At 41.6% G+C, this 21,367-nt stretch overlaps 1 protein-coding gene across 4 annotated transcripts in view; it reads right to left on the minus strand.

The window, feature by feature from the left end:
* LOC134491400 (transient receptor potential cation channel subfamily M member 3) overlaps positions 1–21,367 on the minus strand; it is a 380,465-nt gene that overhangs the window by 22,772 nt on the left and 336,326 nt on the right. For all 4 annotated transcript variants that reach the window (XM_063295138.1, XM_063295137.1, XM_063295136.1 and 1 more), the window contains 2 exons: positions 20,677–20,928; positions 16,750–16,924 (listed from right to left, as the gene is read on the minus strand). In XM_063295138.1, coding sequence (XP_063151208.1) covers positions 16,750–16,924; positions 20,677–20,928 — 427 coding nt within the window. The remainder of the gene's footprint in view (positions 1–16,749; positions 16,925–20,676; positions 20,929–21,367) is intronic.

Below are 21,367 nucleotides of genomic sequence, written 5' to 3' on the forward strand. Positions count from 1 at the left end.
CTCAAGGTTACTTTCCCAGGCTAGCAACTCTGACGATTGCTTGCGCCTGTGCCGGGCGGGGCTGTTACGAGGGAGGCGGGATACGTTTGCACCAAGGGTTTAAGTTTGTATTTGGCGCGCTTTTGCTCATTCTCAGCTTTCTCTGTATTTGCCTTTAGTTCCTTAATAAATCAGATTTCATATAGCAGCCTCTTGTGAGTCTGAGTATTTGGGCTAGGGCAATCATTACATAAAGCTGAGAATCTAAGATCCTAACTCCGCTGGCCCCTGTCCAGGAAAAGACAAGTTGTCTAACCCTGTGAGGGAGAGCGCCAGCGATGACCGAACCCGACATCGTGATGATGGAAGAAGGGGAACCGGACTCGACCGTGAGGTGGCCCGACCGACCGTCCCAGGGGGTGGAGCTGTCAGCCATCCTAGAAGAGGCGAGCTCCGAGTCGGAGGGTGAAGCCGAGGGTCTGAAAACCGCCCCGGAGACTACCGTAAATTCCCCGGGCGAGCTGGTCACCTGGGATGAGACCCAAGGGGATGTCACGGTGGCAGGGGGCCCATCCTGGAGGCAGAGATACCCATTATCCCCCACCGTGGTGCAGGTGCAGCCAACGGAGGGCTCCCCCACCCCGGATCGTATCCGAGTACTGGAGTCAAAAATGGACTCGTTAGAAACTATACTGAAGCAGCTGAGCCTAGATGTGACCTCGTTGAGAGAAACCCGGGAAGGATCAAGCCAGCGGCATTCAACTCCTTTGTCCCATGGGCGGTCCCCGGAGCAACGGCGGCCGGCGCGGAGGCGCGAGGGGGACCAGTCGGTCCAGAGGGAAATCGCAGCATCGCCGGCGCGGCCGTCCCCGGGCCCCGCGCCGCCGCGAGCCCGGGAGGTACCAACCCCTGCAGCCCCGGTGGCGGGGCGCAGCCCGGCGGGGGGCGGGATGAGAGACTTCCCTGTCAAGTTTGATGGGGACCCAACCAAACTCTCATTTTTCCTGACGAATGCTAAAGCCTACATGGAGGAATGGGGGTCGCTTTTTCAATCGGAAAAGGCAAAGATCATCACCATTGCCACCAAGCTGAAAGGGAGGGCGGCAGACTGGTATGTCCAGATGTGCCAGTCGGAAGCGCCTGAACTGGAGAAATTCGATGAGTTCCTCTGGGCATTGAGACAACACTTCGAGGATCCCTTGGCGAAAGAGAGGGCAAAGCGAGCTCTGAAGGAACTTAAGCAGGGGTCAAGATCCGTGGCTGATTATGCACTGGAGTTTAAAGCACTTGCTGGGAAGGTGGATGATTGGTCCCAAGCCACCATTATCGAGCTATTCAAGGATGGCCTGAATACAGAGGTGCTGCGCTGGTCCTTGGGGAGGGACGACCCATATACGCTCTACGAATGGATCCAACTGGCGGGGAGGGCTGAGCATGCCCATGAGATCTTCGCCCATCGAAAGACCGCCAAATCGGGGCGGGAGGTGAAGCCCAGCCGCCCATCGAGCACCGGGGGGAGACCAGGACAACGACCCTGGGATGAGGAGCGAGAGAAGCGGTATGCAAAAGGCCTGTGTCTGAGATGTGGTAAAGAGGGGCATCGAGTGGCGGCGTGCCCGAAGGCAAAGGGAGAGGAACGGCTCGGCAAGCCGCCGACGAAGTCCCCTGCCCTGCCGAGGAAGCAGAAAGCTGCGGTGGCTGAAACCGTGGGAGACGATGCGATGTTCTACGAGGAGGAGGGTGAGCCCGAAATCCTGCAGCCGGCGGGAAACGCCAGCCACCTGCTTTAAAGGGCGCCGCAGGGCAGGTGGTGGAAGAAGGGCGTGAGCCTTCATCGGTGAGTGGCAGTTACCGCATTCTCACGGTGAAGTTGAAGTTGGGCTCCCAATCCAAGACTGTAGAAGTATGGGCCATGATTGATTCGGGGTGTTCCCGGTGTCTAATGCACCCTGATGTGGTAGCGGCTCTGGAGCTACCCACTTTCCCTTTACAGCGACCCATCGCCTTTACACAGCTGGATGGGTCCATGGCAGGGGGCAAACCGGTCACCCATTTCACAGGGCGGGTATCCTTGCAGCTGGGCAGCCATCAGGAAGGTTTGTCTTTTGTTGTGGCTCCAGTAGGGGGTCCCTTGGTGGTGTTGGGGGTGCCTTGGTTGGTTCAGCAAAATCCCCAAATAAACTGGGTTTACCGGACTATCACGTTTAGGGATGGGTTCTACCAAGCGACTGAGGGGAAGGGTGCCCCAGAGGAGATGGTGGGGGTTGCGGCAGCTGCGACTCCGCATGTCCCGGCCCCTCCTCTGGAAGGCTTGCCGGCAGAGTACAGGACGTTTGCTGATGTGTTTGGCGAAAAGGAAGACGACCAATTACCCCCCCATAGAAAGACGGACTGTGCCATTGAACTGGTGCCCAACACCCAATTGCCCAAGCCAAAGATTTATTCCATGACACAAAAGGAACTGACTCTGTTACGAGACTTTGTGGACAAAAATTTGGCGCGCGGATTCATCGAGCCGGCGAATTCACCGGTGGGGGCGCCGGTTCTCTTTCGCCCAAAAAAGGATGGGACATTGAGACTTTGTACCGATTTCCGCGGATTAAATGCCGTCTCAATTTCCAATAAATATCCCTTGCCATTGATCAAGGACATGTTGTCACATCTGGCTAAGGGGAAGGTCTTCTCTAAACTTGATTTAAGAGAAGCCTACTATCATGTACGCATCAAGGAGGGTGATGAGTGGAAAACTGCCTTCAATTGCCCGTTGGGAGCTTTCCAGTATAAGGTGTTACCTTTTGGTTTGGCTGGGGCCCCTGGGGTATTTATGCAACTGATCAATGAAGTACTGCATGAACATCTGTTTAAAGGGGTATTGGTGTATTTGGATGATGTATTGATTTATACTGAAACCATGGAAGAGCATGTGTCTCTGGTAAAAAAAGTGCTGAGTAAACTCAGATCAGCAGAATTGTATGCCAAACTGTCTAAATGTGCATTTCACCAGACACAAATTGACTATTTGGGGTATAGAATTTCAGATAAAGGCATAGAAATGGACCCTGCCAAGGTGCAGGCTATCATGGACTGGGAAAGCCCCCGCACCCGCAGGCAACTTCAAAGTTTCCTGGGGTTCAGCAACTACTACCGATTATTCATAAGGGGATTTGCTGAAATTGCCTTGCCACTAACAGAACTGCTCCGAACCAAGGGTGTGGGAGATACTCAGAGAGTAAAGAATCCAGGGGCGCTGTTGCGCTGGACGCCTGCTTGTCAAACGGCGTTTGAGCGGCTGAAAGCAGCTTTTATAAAAGAGCCCATTTTGCAACATCCTGATCCCTCCAAACCGTTTGTGGTGCAGGCAGATGCCTCCGATTATTCCATTGGGGCATTGTTGATGCAACAAGACGGGACAGGATGCCTCAAGCCATGTGCCTACTTGTCCCGCAAGTTCTCCGAGACTGAGCGATGTTGGCATGTATGGGAAAAGGAGGCATTCGCAGTAAAAGCCGCGTTGGAAGCTTGGTGGCATCTGTTAGAAGGGGCGAATCACCCCTTTGAGGTGTGGACTGACCATAAAAATTTGGAGGCTCTTAGCACCCCTCGAAAACTGAGCCCGAAACAAGTCCGTTGGGCTCAATTTTTTAATCGGTTCAATTTTCATTTGAAGTTTATTCCGGGGAAAAAGAATTTCCTGGCTGATGCGTTGTCAAGGCAACCTCAGGACTCGGGGGCAGCGCCAGAAGTGGTTAGCACCCTGTGGACAGCGCCCCAATTGGGTATGCAGGCTGTGACGCGTAGCCAAATGCGCGCGCAGCAGCCACCCGCTGCGGACGCCGCCCAGCCGAGCGCTTTGTCAATTCCTTCCCAGTTGCAACAAAAGTTTCTAAAAGAACTGAAAACAGATACTTGGTTGCTGGCAAATAAAAACAATGTTACTTTTGACCGAGGCTTCGCTTGGAAATCCGACCGCCTCTACGTCCCTGAAAGCCTCAGAAAAGAGGTGTTACTACGTTCACACGATGACAAGCTGGCAGGTCACTTCGGTTTTGTAAAAACCTTGCACCTTGTTAGGAGGCAGTTCTGGTGGCCCACATTACGTAAGGATGTCAAAGACTATATTGCCTCCTGCACTGTTTGTGCGATGTCTAAGCGCAAGGTGGGGAAGCCCCAAGGACTGCTGCAGCCGGTGGCTGCCCCTTCTTGCCCCTGGGATGAAATCTTCATGGACTTTATTGTTGAATTACCACCCAGTCAACGCAAAACTGTCATTTGGGTGGTTAAAGACTATTTCTCAAAACAAGCCCACTTCATCCCTTGCATGTCCATTCCGTCGGCACGTCAATTGGCCCGCCTGTTTCTGGTACACGTGTACAGGCTACACGGATGTCCCTCCCGCTTAATTTCGGACAGGGGCACACAATTTACCTCACAATTTTGGCGGGCGTTCCTCAAATTGTTAGGAACGAAGCAAGCCCTGTCCACGGCTTGGCACCCCCAGACGGACGGGGCCACAGAGGCTTTAAATTCTACTCTGGAGCAGTACCTTCGAGCTTTTGTGAATTACCAGCAGGACAATTGGGTAGACCTCCTCCCTTTTGCCGAAGTGGCTTACAACAATGCAGTGCATCAAAGCACCGGCCAAACCCCATTTCGGGTGGCCCAAGGCAAAGACTTTGTACCTATCCCTGATCTACCGCAGCCTTCGGGCGGATCGGCCACTCCGGGTGATTGGGCGTCGCAACTGGCAGACTCCTGGCCAATGATACAAAAGGCACTAGCTGAGGCACAATTGGATTACAAACAGTATGCTGATCGGAAGCGTGCTCCTCAGCCGGCGTTTCAAGTAGGGGACTCGGTTTACCTTTCCACCAAGTTCATAAAGTCCTCACAACCTTCCAAGAAGCTGTCTCCTAAATTTGTGGGTCCTTTCCCAATTACCGCTCAAATTAACCCTGTGACTTTTAAACTTGACTTGCCTCATAACCTCAAACGCTTACACCCTGTTTTTCATTGCAGTTTGCTCAAACCGACTATTCCTTCTGACCGCTGGCATCGCCAACCTCCACCTCCAACCCCCATCATGATTGACGGTCAGCAACACTTTGAAGTTAAAGAAATTTTGGACTCTAGACGCCTTCGCAATACTCTGCAATACCTAGTTCGTTGGAAACATTTCCCTCATCCAGAGTGGGTCGCTGCACCAGATGTGGCTTCCCCTATCCTAGTTGCCCGTTTCCACTCTGCTTATCCCGCTAAGCCGGGTCCCCACTAAGCCGGGTCCCTAGGGATATTTTTAGGGGGGCGGTATGTCATGTTCGCCGTTTCAATGTCTTTGATACATCGTAACGTTTCGCATGTCATTAGCAGGATGCGTGTTTCATCTTTCTCGGGAGGATGGGAGTACTTATCTTTTGGCTTTGCTCTGGAATGTATTTGCATTATCTACTGCGCTCAAGGTTACTTTCCCAGGCTAGCAACTCTGACGATTGCTTGCGCCTGTGCCGGGCGGGGCTGTTACGAGGGAGGCGGGATACGTTTGCACCAAGGGTTTAAGTTTGTATTTGGCGCGCTTTTGCTCATTCTCAGCTTTCTCTGTATTTGCCTTTAGTTCCTTAATAAATCAGATTTCATATAGCAGCCTCTTGTGAGTCTGAGTATTTGGGCTAGGGCAATCATTACACTCCCTCATACTGATTCAATACAGGGACTTTTCAGACATATTTGATGAGAAGGAATCAGACCAATTGCCCCACCCCCAGAACACAGACTGTGCCATTGAAACTGACCCAAATACAAAACTACCCAAACCCAAAATGTATGCCATGTCAGAGAAGGAAAAAGAGGTGTTAAGAGAATTCATTGATAAAAATCTGGCCAGGGGGTTTAATGAACCAGCGAACTCGCCATTGGTGCCGCCTGTGCTCTTTTGTGCAAAAAAAGATGGGACTTTGAGATTATGCACTGATTACCAGGGGCTTAATGTGATCTGTACCACAAATCAATACCCCTTTCTGTTGATGGAAGACATGCTTTCCCATTTGTAAAAAGGGGCCATTTTTACAAAACCGGACCTAAGGGAAGTGTATATTAGAATCCGCATCCATGAAGGTGACGAATGGAAGACTGCTTTTAACTACCCACTAGGTTCCTACCAGTATAAGGTTCTCCCGTTTGGATTGGCTGGGGCACAGGAGTTTTCATGCAATATATAAATGCACGAGCATTTGTACAAAGGGGTGTTAGTCTTTGCTGCAGTCAGCTCCATTTTCGCAGAGCCATCTTCAATTGCCATACTTCCCCCAGAAGTCTAGTCCAGCATTTGTCATAATATATTCTGTATATAAATTAACTAAATAAAAGTTCCTTGGCCACTGCTGTATTTTCCATACCTTCTTGCAGGTATGACTTCAACAGCATCATCTTATAAAAACGTAAGCAATGTCTGCAGCTTGGTTGTTAGCAACCATGTTTTCTAGGGCCCTTTAACTTCACTTTCCAGAATGTTTGGTTGTAGTTAAGTGAACAAACCTACATATGTAACTGTCAATTTGGGGACCTGTTTTGTACTGTTCTGTACACTCACACTATCTTTTATTCTTTTTTTCTCCAATAAATTTTCCTTGTTTTCTCTTGTGCTCATCTCTGCATAAAAATTTCCCTTGATTTCTGTAATGTTCCTAAAGAGCCTGTCATTCCCATACAACTGTCACCTCAATTTCTTTGCATGGTTTATTCAGACATAACTACTTGTCTCTTCTTGCTCTTTTCTGGAACTCAGGTAAATTGTCTCCTGTCTTTGTTGCTTTTTGCTTTCCCACTTTCTTCAGCTATTTTCATATGGCTGTTGTGAGACAGCCATTTTGCCTTCTTTTGCTTTTTGCATTTTAGGGTTATTTTTGTTTGCTTCATCTTTAACGGTAAGACAATTTTTAGTCCGGAATCCTTTAGATACCCTATTCATCAAATCTATTTCATTAAAATTATTTACCTTCCTTGCATAATCATATGGAATATTGCTGAGCTGTACCTTGTTGATCTGATGATTTTATTTGATTTCTTTAGTTTACACTCTACTTTTAGGAGGATTTCCTGACCTAAGCTGTAGTCATCACTAGGACTTGTTTTTGCTTACTACTGTAAACAAAGGGGAAGAAAGATGGTGATAAGAAAACACCTCCAGTAATGACCTCTCTCAGAGAGGCTCCTATCACCTTTTACCCCCCTGCATCTTACTTTATTTTACTTTATCTTATTATTTTTACTCTATCACTATATTGTTCTTTTCATCTTAATTTTTCAAATTTTCTACTACTTGCCTGAACCATTTGGTGTATAGAATAACTAGACTGGAGAAGAGTGCTATCAACATGGAGAGGAGGAAGAAAAGGCAGCACCTACATTCTGCCAAATAGGCTTCATCTAAGCCCTTGAAACAGTTGAAAGTTGACAGATATATTCCAACCAAGCAAGTTTGGTCTGTAAGCACTACAATCCCTCCCTTTGATACTTTAGAATGGAATCTCCAGGGCTAGATGGACAACCAACAGCTCATAGATCTGTACTCATTTCTACAAGAGGATACCTGCTCCCCTCAGACTGCTGCCATTTGCTCAGCAGCAGCATGGCTTATTCCAGATGACCCCGAGAAGCTAGATCTTAAATACTTAAAAGATGGCAGTGTAGCGGACTTCATAGCCAGACATAGTCTGCTGACCGCTTACTAAACAAAGTTGTTCCATCTTTGCTTGCAGAGTATATAGTCAATTTGATTTTGGTGATGTTTAGTATAATCTTGTAGGTTTTTGGAAAAAAGTATTTGCTATAAACTTTGAATTTATTGGTCGAATCTTAGTATCCTGTCCCAGGCCTCACACACAGTTCAAAGACTTTACTTGGTCTGAGTAATTACAGAAGCGGTAGGCAGGGCATATACAAATGCACACACAATTTCAAACAGTTCCAAATTCCTTGGAAACTTACAAGCAAGATCCCAGTAAGAAAAAGCTCCACACAGCAGGCAGAAGCATTATCAGGGAACAGTCCAGAAGTTGTAGAGTCATCGTAGGTCATCAGACAGTCTGGGTTCAAAAGCACAGAGTTTTCACAGGCAAGAGTTCAGGGCGTGTGGTGGCAATGCAGAAGACCATTGTTATTTCAAGGAGTTTAAGTGACATATTTTGATTTTCTCCTTCACAAGAAGACGATTAGAGTTTATTTTGAGTTATACTGATGTTTAACTGGCTTGTTTTTTATTTCTGTTTGGAATGGTGGTGGTGGGGGGAGAAGAGAAAACCTCAAGGTTGTTTTTGTTAAGCACTAGCTTATCTGTGTAGCCTCCCAGGCTCTTGGAAACAGGTACTCCAGATTTTGGGAACCATCCTAGTCAAGGTTGGGTCATGCAGCCTCAGTACCATGGAAACAGGGTCACAAGGCTTTAAGGCCAGACTTTGATAAAAACCTGAGGATTGCCTTTTGAGTTGGGGAGCTTCTGCACAGACCTGAGCGCTGGGTGCTGTGGAAATGGAGCCGCCCTGGGGTATCTTTGCTATCATTATTAAGGGGCTCCTGACAGCCTATGGGAGATTGGGTTTCAACCTGCTTGGTATGTCATGATTTTTCTTTCTTTATGCTATGCTTTTGTTTAATCTGCCTAAACTGGGCTCTAGGTTAAACTGTGTTTCTGTTTAAATTGGTTTGCTTTAGTTTATAATAAAGCTTAAATTCTCTTTATTGACTGGTGTGCTTATTGTCTGTGGATCTAAAAGAACCAATTGCTGAGCACCTGATCACTGCTTGGACACTTGGCAGAACAGGGTGCAATGGACAAGAGATTTCAGTAAATGGAGTGGTTCTTCCCAATGAAGGATTGCTTGCTAGCGGTGGCTCTAAAATAGAGCCCCACCAGGTGCAAGCAATCAGCAGTGGGAACATCCTCGCCTCGCAAGGAGCCATGCATACATCCCCTTTTCTGCCCTTCACTCATCCCTACATGCCTTAGGACTTGAGGAGGTCCTGGATCAGACCCCCCATCTTCTGCTGCTTTCAGCTGCTCTATAGGCTCTGCTGCCAAATCAACTCCAGGTATCTTCCTGCTGTTCTCTGAGGCAGGCTGTTGTTCCATGGGGTCCTCTGAAGTAATCTCTTCTTCAGACTCCGAGCTGGCCATGACACTTAGTTTGTCTCCTGCTACATTTCATATATTGAGGTTAAATATTCCTGTTTTTCCAGATGCTATTTCAGCTTTAGCATTCCAGTCTCCTATAATTAGTATGATGTCTTTTTTGGTGTAGGGTCAACAAAGTGTTGCAAGTATCATAGGACAATTCACCTTCTACTTCCTTTGGATCTGTAGCTGGAGCACAGACTTATTAATAGGCTTATCCTATTGGCCACAAATTGAGATTATTCTCTAATTTTGGAGATTGTATCTGAGCACTCATTTATTTATTTATTAAATTTATATTACTGCCCATCTCCCCCGATGGGGGACTCTGGGCGGTTTACAATAAAAATTTTTTTGGCACCCCTTAGTTAATAATGGCAGCTACTCCATCTCTTCTATGGTTTTCTTGTCTGAAGTAAAAGGTCTGATGCTCAAATGATGTGAAGAGACGCATGTCAATCCATTTCAGTTTGTTGTTTCCTAGAATGTCAATCTTGACACTTTTGCTCTGAAAACATCTAGTTCATGGTTCTGACATTCCATGTATGAATGGTATACATATCTATGTAGCACTGAAATTTCCTTTTTGCCTCTGAGTCTAACAGCAGTTGCATGTCCTCTGGGCTTTAATCCAGCCACATCATAAGCATTAGTGCCACTCCCATTTGCTCTGATTTTCCACAGTAGCTCAAATTCCACCAGCTGGTTCCCAATGGCCAAACTCTGTGCTGCTTCTCCAGATCACTCACTGCAAGCCAATTCTCTCATAGTAGTAGTAACTCCTCCTCCTCCTCCTCTTCCTCCTCACTGCCCATGGCCTGACTTCAGCTATTGAACTGGGTTCCTGACTTCTAACTGAAATACCATTCAGTATTATTCAGATTAAAGTGAAGAACATTAAGCTACCCGCATATGTGTGTGATTAGATTCTGCTCCTTAGCCTTGGGCCCCAGTATTGAATATTGTCACTAACACTATTATGTGGGTACCAGGAACTTTAAAAGTTCTTCCAGTAATAACTATAATAGATATATCTTTCAGGCCTGGCATTTGCTCTTTCTTACTGCACCATGTATAAAAGTCTTCCACATACTCTTTCAGTCCCTTCAAGGAGGTTCCTTAAAGTTTCAAGGTTTTAAATTCCCAGCAGCTCCTTTTCTCATATGGTATAAGTTTTTTTTAGCAGAACTCAATTTATAGGAATGGTAAAGTCAGTGGTGTAAGACCTCCTGCTTTCCAGAAATTTGTTAAAAGAAACTAACCTATGTCTATATTGGGGGTATTTATCTCCTCAAAAAACAATGTGAGGGTCTGAGCATTGCAAGCTGGGACTAGATGTAAATAATTGGTCAAGGTGGTGGAAACTTGTCTTGTGTCAATCCAATGGAACAGGGTCCTGACTTGAAAGAGATTCAAGAGAACATAAAGCACAATGTATGTAAAGACTGGATGTACTGCCTATTATAATCAATAAAACCAAGTAATTGTAATTTTTTTACTTTTGGAGCTGTTTCCCCAAAAATGTTCCTGTGAGAGAGTCAGGTCCATTTACTGGCTGGAAAAATATAATGTCCTCAAAATTCTATGGAAGTGAGATCAAAAGTACATCTCTCCAGTTTTGAATACAAAGTATGTTCTTATAGCTGTTGCAACATGAATTTCACTGGTGTCTTATGCTCTCACTGACAAGTTGAGCATACCAGATATCATCAAAATAGATTATCACAAATTTCCACAGACTAAAGAATATCTGTCCTTTGCCTAATCCAATGGGATTGTACAGTCTAAAAAGAGAGTTTTGTCTATACTACTCAGTGGTGTAAGTGCTGTAGGAAATCTGAACAGCCCAAATTTCTTGACTCCCTCCCCCCCTCAGCAACCTTGACATGGCAGCTGGAGAGACAGAAAATGTAAGAACCCCACACCTTATAGGCTTTCATCTGGGAATTTTCAACTACTTTCTCATTCAGCTCAGAGAATGAATGTAGGTGTCCAGAAGATATATAACAGCCAGAGGTTACTTCAATGTAGGATCTATGTGATGGAAAAGGTCCACCTCCTTTTTGTTGAAAACAAAAATCTTGACATCTAATGAGTAACTTTGATTCTTTCACTTCAGCAGCAACTTAGCACTGTAAAGCTGGAACCCCGAGAAATGGGTCTGGGAACAGGGGTGGTATAATGAATGGATTCTTGAGAAAATGAGATTTGGCAATCTTGCATAATCAGCAAATAGTGTGGAACTAATAGTATGGAAAAGAGCATGACTTTTCTTATATATAAATGGATTTATTCTTCATGCCTTTGCATTTACATCACTATAGGCTTGGTCCACCATTTAATAGTTCCCAATATCTATCAAGATTTCCAAAGTGACGGGATCTCCTTCTATCAGAACTTCAAATTGTCTAACAAACTGCTTGGAGACCTGGAATCTATTATGGCCAAAGGAAAGGGGTTCCTTTAGGCTTGGACCTGAACATTCTACTACCTTTTGGAGTTGAAATTCAGCACTAACTATAGCCTCAGGAGAATTTATTTGTCCCAGAAGTTAATTTTCACTATATCAAATTCTCGGTTAAATTTTTGTCATTTTACTTCCCCAAATTTATGAGGAAATCATACATAACTTATCTTCTGTGGCTTTGGCTCAACGACTATCCCTGATATATATTTCTATTTTCTTAAAGTCATGAATATCATCGCTTTGTGCTTCTGTGTAGAGAAAACCTCTCACGCCTCATAAAAACAAAATGCAAACAGATTCCATCTGGACATTTCAAAAAGTTATCCTTTGCCCTGGATTAGATATTCTGTGTAGTCTTATACTCTGATCTTTATCATTCTGTATTATGCTTATTTTTCCTGCCCTTATTTTTTCCATGTTCTTTGTGCAGCTTCTTGCTTCCTCATAAAGTTTTTTCCTGTTGTCTGGTCAGTTCATGAAAGTCAAATCCTCTAACCTACATCTGTGTGTGAGTTACCTAAGCATCTCAAACACATACTTATGTACAAGATTGTTTCTCCAATTCCAAAAACAATTTTAGGACATTAAACCATTTTTAACATTTTTTAAAATGTATCCTGTGCGCAGATCTGTCAAGAGAGTCTGATGCTGGTCCAGAGTATGTCATCTGCCATTCAGCAGCATAAATGTATGCTAGATAAGACTACTTCTGTATTAATTGAGAAAAATCCTGCAGAACGAGCAATGCTACAATGCTATGATATCAAAAGGAATTGTTGCTAGAGGGCAAATATTTTTATGGGCAAATGAGTACCAGGAACATGTTAGGTATTGCCTCTGCTACATTAGTGGGAGCAGTCTTTGACCTAACTGCCATTTACAATTCACAGTGTCTTGCCTCCCTGGTTCCCCTTCCAGAATCTCACACCTGTGCCATATGGGATCCACTACTATCTGAAATTAAATAATGGATCTTTTGCTCTGTTACTGCTCTCCTAATAAAGCTAAGTGGTGGGCAAAGGTGTTTCATCTAGAAAACAATGCTTGGAATTTTGTGAAGTGGTGATAGCCAAAGAAACAGCCTTCTCCTCTACTCAGCTGAGAAGTATAGTAGATGGTGAGGAAGAGGAGATTTAAATTCATTCATAAAGGTCTGAATGAAAAAAGGTCCTGTGCATTCCAGTTGCTTTGCCTTCCTGTTCTCCTCTCTTTCATTCTAGTGCATTCAAGAGGGAAGAAATAGTGTATGAATCTGTAGATTAAATATGTTGTGGTATATTTCTCTAAATGTGTTCATAAATATGGCTCCACCTATGTAAGGTTTTCCAACTTGTTGGTGGGAATAAAACAATTTGCTGTTGTTTTCACACCACTTGCATGTGGTACTAACAGATCTTCCCAGACAGAAGAAAGAATTCAGGCCAACCAAAAAATGTTGCCAAAAAAACTACAGGGACTTGTCCAGGCAGTTGTTATAGGTCAAACGAGACTCAAAAGCTCAATCAATCAATCAATCGATCAATCAATCATCTTTGGATGGAATATCAAGCAATTGGAACAATATAGAACAGCAGCTCATCATGATTTTAGGTAGTTTTCTCATCCTATGCATCTGTTAAATGGTCTGGGCAAGATGATAGGATATCTATATTGCCTACTATACCCTGATAAGCATCAATTCTTCAAAATATCATTCAGGATTTCCCCCCCCAACTTAGCTTTGGTACTTAAAAGCCTTTTAATTAGATACATGAAGTGATCATTAAGCTATGCTGTCTTCCAAATCTACAGCGAGAAGTCTAAAAAGCTGATTCCATGAGTCTCAAATAATAAAATTCTTCTTACTTTAAGTAATTATGAATTCAGCATTTCTATAAATTAAGCTCAGAATTTAACAGTGCAATCCAGCATGCCCATACATACTGTTTTTCCCATTCTAAAAGAATCCAGGCATTTATGATACCCCATCATCACAACCCAATTACAGGGAACATGCATTAACCCAGAAACGCATTAAATGCTTTGTTTTAAAGAAGTTAAGACAAATACAGAATACATTCATTGAATGGAGAGGCTGCCAGTTGATGAGATGTTGACTGTTACTCTGGTCAGCCAGATTTCATGCTTCACATACCAGTACAAAAGAATGAAACAAAAAGTCAAAACTATCTTAGAGTCTTATATAATGCTTGGTATGCTTTTCAAATTCAGTGAAATATTTTATAAAATTAAGATCATATAAATGCTGAGAGAGATGTGGGTTTTTAAAAGGAACCCAGAATTTATGACTACTAAGACCAATGCAAGTAAAGAAAAGGAAAAACCTGAATCTATGCATATATAGCACACACTTTTAAATGAATGGTACTGAACTCTAAGATAGATGGACTGATAATTCAGAAAGATAGTAATTTGCATAGTAAATTGTGGCTGATTTAGCTTAGTCCAGTGTGGAGACAAATAGTCATACATTTTTTTCAAAGTGAGAAAGTAGTACCCCAAATTTATAAATAACAGTATGTGGTTTACTTGCCTCTCTATTTTGTAGACACAGATAAATATTTTTCCATGACACATCTAACAAATAATAAATAGGTTGAAAATAAAATATACTGAAGCAGAAACAGGGACTGAAGATTAGAAGATAGCATCTATTCAGATCTCAATTTCTCTTAGATCTCAATTTCTCCTATCTTGGGGCATATTCCAACTTCTACATACCTTGACTGAACAAAATTATCCTTTAAATGCAGTCAGACAATATTTGCTCTTTATACATTTTGGATTTGTGTTCTGTGTCGAAATCTATCTTAGAAACAAACATTATCCTCTGGCTATTTTGCCAAGCAATTAGCCAAAATCATAGTGATTTAATAGGTCCTTTCAAGTAGTGCGTTACACAAGTGCTGGCAAATTCTGCCTTCTCCATTTGGAAGCTGAGGTTAAAACAGCTTAGGGATTCATTAATTCTCAATAAACTATCAAGTCCTCCGGAGGAGGGGGATGCATGGCCTTTCACAATCTGACTTTTGATCGTATGAAGCACTTCATGCTGAAATAATCACTTCTGCAGCTTCATTAGAAGTTCAGTCACCAGTGTATATTTAAAACAGATGTATATAGTTCTCTATATGGGGTCTAAGCATATGCTCCTCTGTTCAAAAAGAACTACAGGCATGCTCTGCTCTTCCGTTCCATTCTCCATTTCCAGGGTTCTAAACTAGAATCAGCACACGATAAGAAAAAGCATGTTTTCCTCAGCCAAATTGCTGTGGAACATGTTGCACTATGCCAGAAGATTTTTTTTAGTACAACAGCAATAAATGGCCACTTGTAGAGGAACAGACATTTATGAAAAGAAATCCCACAGTCTGGGATTCTACTTCTCCCCCACTTCTTGGCTTTCTTAAACCTCAAATACAGAACAAAAAATAAATATGGAGTCAAACAAAGTTAAAGTCATGAAGGACACTATGGATGGTGGGTTTTTTTGTTCAGTTGAATTCCACATTATAACTAAGAACAAAAAGGAAGGATAATTTGCAAGAGGAAGAATAATTGCTCTTTCTCTCTTTCTCTTTTGAGAATGATCTGGGTTTCTTTTATGAATAGTAGGAAGAAAAGAGCATACATAAAGATATTTCAGCAAATGTTTCCTTCCCGTGGGCATATAAAATGAAGGAGAGGTTAAGTAAAAAAACAGCGAAAATTATTTTTTTAAACCCAAATCTGAATAACTGGAACCAGTCTGCTTCTTTCTTTTTATATTCCATGTAACTGAATTCTGCGTGAGTCTAAGCTATAATATAGAAGCACACTCATTCCTGAAAGAAGCATCTGATATCACAATAGATCTGTGGGAATAGCTGAAAAAGTTTTTACCTACCCTCAGAGAGAAGTTGGACTTTTAAAGGCCATCCTTGTGCATTCTTCCTACATGCCTGCCTGGGTTAAGGATGGTTACAAGCTCTTCTTGCTCATTTTTACAGCTCCAAAATTTCATATGAACAGTGATCTGCTCTGACACCTTACTGTACATGGACAGCCATCAGGAAGATACTTTAAAAAGGAACACTGATGTTTGCAGAGGGCCAGGCAAATGAATTCTTATAACAACATATATGGAAATAGATTCCAGGTTTTGAACACAAAAATGAAGTTTAACATTTGTATAATGCTCTCAGGCATTTCTCAAATATTATGTAGCTGAAATTCTTGGAACAGCTCTGTAATGTAAATCAGGATTACTATCCCTAAATTGCAGTCAGGGAAACTGAGAATGAGATAGTGGCTTCTTAAGGACACCTAATGATTTCATGGCAAGGACTGCAATTTGGTCCAGGGAATTCACAGGTTGTAGCCTAGCCCCTTAGCAACTATACCCTGCCAATTCTAAATAAAGTACAAAGTGGCATACTTTCCTTATTCAGTACATAGACAACACTTATATTTAGCATATACTTTAAAATAACTATTATTTTACTAATATACCAAAACTGAGTGGCAGAAACAGGTCAAAAGGATATGTCATAAATCAGTGTAATGCCACTGGAATTTCAGTGCTGGGTAAAAATCTATAACTGGTGCAGTAACTTCTAGAATTGAACTGTCTATGAGCAAGCAGGGTTTGCACGTTCCACCATTAAACTAATTGATGGCAGCTGATATAATCTATACTACAAACTTAAACTGGTTAACCATCACTCCTCAAATATGCAGCTCTTTGAGGAGTGCTTGGGACCTCTCAGTTGATAATTCTTAGGGGAAGGCAATGATGAATTGAAATGGTAGACATGCTTGTTTTGTAAGGACACCTTATGTCTTCCATGTTCCATTTCATATGTGGATACCTAAGACTTTCTCCCATAACCTGAATAATTAATTTATTATTAAAATAATAAAATTGTGTGTTTTAATATTAATTGTGGTTATTAAAAGTAGAAAGAACAGCCTGGGTAATATAGGAATGTTGATTTTACCTTCTGAAATTAACAGTTTAAATTATATCATACTTTCCTGTAATGTTTGAGTCCTCTATCTTGAGCCATTTATTGAGAGTGTTAACAATAATCTTGTAAGACATCATCTGATCAAAGTTTGATACCTGACTTTGGAGTATGAGAATCATAAACTTGCTTACGGTCTATCTGGTCTGCAAAAACTTCCCCATAGATCATCCAATATGGCATGTAAAAAATATTTTTTGCCAGTTTCCATGAAGGCTCTTCATTGGGGAAGAGAATTGCCTGCCTTGCAACACCAAAGCTCATCAAAACCACCAACATAATAATGACAAAATACATCATGTCTATCATCTGAAAGAAAAGAAAAGAGAAAAAAAAGAGACAGAGAGAGAGAGAGAGAAATAAAGCCACTTTATCCTAGAGGATCAAATTGTTTGTAAAGCATAATGGTCAAATGATTTAAGCATCCTCATACTAACACTCCACTTTTGCTGCAGTGGCTTGGCTTGCCTTGGTAATCTTGTTCAAATATTTGTGCTGGATCTTTGGCTGTTAGGATATTATGTCCTGTTGGTGTTGGAGATCTTTTAATTTTTGTAACCCTTAAGAATTCCCAGGGTTTTCATGTAGAAATTATTACCTTTTAAAATTGTACAGAACTTTTTTTTCCATATGTAGCCCAAAGGCAGCAATACAGGTTGTAAAATAAATACATATGCTATGGATTGTTGTTGTTCAGTTGCTTGGGCATATTACTGTTTGTTTCTGCTTCTCTTTATTTCCCAGTGAATCAATGAAATCTCTGTCCGTCCATCCATCCATCTGTCCATCCACACACACACATATACATGTAAAAATTATATGACTTTCAATTTTAGTATTGAGAAAACTACCTCAAAGGTGTAGCAACTTTTTGTTTCTTTGTTCTAGGATTAGAGATATATGCAGACTAAAACTTCACTCATATGGTTACTGAGGCACTCCTTACTGTCAGCAAGTGCCAAACCAGGCAATGCCTTTTAGAACTTTGTTATTGAATCATCTCACCCATAATGCGTTTAGGTGGAGACTGGTCGTACATTCCATTATGAATCATCACCTATTTTGTGGGGAATTAATTGATGCATATGAACATGTGAATCAACCCTAAATTTTACTTTAAAGTCTTCTCACTGGAACAGGCCCAACCTAGTGTGCTCTAGCCTGCAAACCTTATATTTCCATCAGTTCTGGTATAATTCCATGGATTTCTATGAGAATGTGGTGTGATATAATTTCCAAGTATTGCTGAGGAACTCATCTCATTCCATTTCAAGTATACTTTAATGCTTTCTTTGCAAACTAAATAAAAGATTAGGTACACAGGACAATAAAAGAGATGCATATGAATTGTCCTGTTTTGATATGCATACAAAAATAGATTTTTTTTTTCTGTGCAATGGGTGTGGGATTTCTGGAACATGTAGAAACCTTCCTCCCAACTAGTCTCTTACCCAGTTACTCACCATTTTGAGAAAGCTCCATGACAAAGCTGTGACAGTAGTAGAAACACAGTTACACAGTAGTGACATGCCCAGAATTTGCACATGGACCTCCTTTGCCTTCTGTACTTTATATTCCCCTCATCCATAGCAAGCTCTGTAAAACTCCTGATGTTCCTCCCCTACTTTTCTTAGGGGAACCCACTTTTCCTTCACCAATTTCTTCAAAAGGAATCCATTTCTATAAATGGTCCATCTTATTTTACCCTGTATTTTATTCTAGCTCTTCCAGCAAGTTCATTTTTCACATTCAGCTTTCCCCACCATCATCCGCCCTCCCTCTAGTTTTTCTTTTCCGTCCAAATCTGGATTGATTTATTTAGTTATTATTTTATACTCAGAAAATTGTTCAGTGACACTAACTCTTCAGAACCAAAATCTGTTAGCCACAAAGGGGCAGTGGGATGCAGATAAGAGATAAAGAGACTGCTAATCTCAGGTCACTTCCTTTTGACCTTCTCTCCCTGATCCCTCACCACTATGCATTTACATAGACAGAACATGCTCTTTGATTCTCCTTCTTCTAGGTTGTAGTAAGCCAGGTGCTAGGCTTTGCCTATCCCTACCTATAAATAAATCTCCTTTCTATTATACTTATCAAAGCCTATTTCACTAATCATTGCTCAAGTCAGTTTCCTGCTATTAGGAATGCTCACATTCACTTACAGAACCCTTCAACCACCTATAAAAGTTTGGATGTAAAAGGATCTTACAAGGCATCACTAGCTTTCACACTCCATATCAGAATGGGATATATTCTTTTATGTTCTTTCTTTTACAGGGATATCCATTCTAAATTTATTGCATTTAGTTTACTGGACCTGCCAGTATGGCAGGTCAGTTGAATCGTATGTGTTTTATTTTTTATCAGATTAACTTTCAAACATTTGTATTTTGGGCTATTGCCTATACTATAAAATAGCACTATAACGAATGAGTCAGTTAGCTACATTGCTTTGGTAGATGTTGGGATAAGTCAACATTAGCATGTTTAAAGGGAAAACCAGAATATCTAGATGTTTGGGTAAAACAAAAAAAGATATGTAGTATCTTTCTTGTAGACTTTGCTTGATCTTTCTGTGCTGTCCTAGGTAACTGAAATAAATGAACTGATTAATCAGTGGAGCAATTTGGCAACCATGATGTTTAGGGTATTTCCACACAGTATTATTTCTCCCCCCTAAATGCCTCCAAAGCATTTTGAAATCAGATTGTCTTCACTCCTGTTGACTTTGGAATATTGAGAGCAGGCATGGTATCCTACAATTTATGCCAATCTGAATGCTGTCTACATCTGTAGAGTCTCTATGGTATATTTGTAATAAGGTAGATATTATTGTTATTATTATTATTATTGCTGATCCCACAGTCAGCCAGATGTTTAGACTGGATTTGGCATTTTTGTCCACCTATTGAGTTCCTTCCCAAATACCTGAGAAAGACAGATGTTGTTGTTTAATAGTATTAAAGTTATTGTCGCAGTAAAGTTCTAAGTAAAGCTGCCCTTTGCAATTGACTGATGGTGATTTTGTCAATGCTGATGGTGTTCAAGTGGTGCTACGGATGTTTTGGAATTGCATTCAAGGTGCCTATTACTATTGGTACTATCTTTGCCTTCTTTTGCCACATTCTACTTCTATTTGCAGGTCTTTACATTTTGTGATTATTATTATTATTATTATTTCCTTGACTCTGGTTTCATCGCTAATCCACTACTTTATATAGCCCAGTTTTATAATAAATTAAATAGCTCAGTTTTATATGTCTTGCTTTTCCTCACAACCCCTTACTCTAGCTTACAGACCCTATTGAAATGTATTATTCCTGCATAATTCAGTATCAGGCGTGCAATGAAGGCCCTGTGGTAAATAAAGAGATTCCAAAATAATGAATAAGGACATTAAGGCATTTGCTGCCATTTAAGTTACAGCATAACTTTTACCCTTAAATAGTAAAGGCAGATTTGAATGATCTTAATTAACTTTTATCCCACTCCATCTCTGAGATTCACATCTTTCTAGTGAAATGTAAAACCTGTATCACATAGCTGAGCAACTTTTCCCAAGCTTCCCCTGTAACCTCATTATGGACTGTGGCTACTCCACTATTCTTGAGAATATTTTCTCCTAGCCTATATGCAAAATAGATTGGGGCTATTTCTATCTCATTCCCAGATATTCATGGTTTGAATGACTTTTTTTTTTGTATCTGTATGGGTTTTCTAGAAAAATATGAGTATAATGCTGCTAACCATTTTAGACTGTAGTCCAAATGTATTGTCTATGTTGCCCTTGTTTTAATAGAATTCTGTTTGAATCAATGATCCAACTTTAAATAAACAACTTCGACTAGGAAAAGAAAAAAATGCAAAGCCTTCCCATCAAAATATATCTTTTCCCAAACTGAGTACTATGCTATAACAAAAGGAAGATGCATAGCATGGAGAAATACTTAGAGATGCGCTCAGAATTCATCTCAGATTGTATGAAACTAGTATCACCTTCTACTGCTTTCACTTATAACATGCAGAACAAAAAGGAAGGATGGGTAACTTTTTCTTACCATTTTCCCAATCATCATTACATATGGCCCCAAATATTTGTTCACCCCGAAGATGTCTAACAATCGGATATACCAGTAAATAATGTTGACACAGTATATGACACGACCATCACTCCTGAGTGGCAGATCCTGGAGGCGAAGTACCATGCCCACCGAGAATAAGAGGATGGCAATAAGGTCGGTAACATTCCAGTACTCTTGAAGCCACACCTTCACCTTCTGCAGTAGCTTCCCAGGTTCTGACATTAATATCTAGGAGTGGAAAAGGAATAGCTTTTGGGTCAAAAACAATCTGATGAATGATAACATCTTATATGATCCAGGATATATAGGTTGGGAAACAGACAGCTATGTCCTGGTCTATAATTTCACAAATTATAATCTATTGCAGATGCCTACCTCAAGCCTTATGGAATATGGACATAACAGCAAGTTAAGTAAGGCAATGTGTAAAGCTTCCTTGGTTTTCTAACAGAGTTTTAGGATATGGAAAGCCACAGGACTCTTGTGATTCCTACTCTCCCTGCCCCTTATTATTCAACTTACGTGATCTGTACTTGAAGACTATTGCTGCCATTAATATTGACTTTGAGATTATGTGTCTTGGGTGCCACCATTATGGGTGCCACCACAAAATGTTTCAGGACCTTCTTTGCAACCTGGGTATATCCAGACCTCCTTGCACTTCAGA

Source organism: Candoia aspera, chromosome 2 (genome assembly GCF_035149785.1).
Source record: "Candoia aspera isolate rCanAsp1 chromosome 2, rCanAsp1.hap2, whole genome shotgun sequence".
Taxonomy (NCBI): domain Eukaryota; kingdom Metazoa; phylum Chordata; class Lepidosauria; order Squamata; family Boidae; genus Candoia; species Candoia aspera.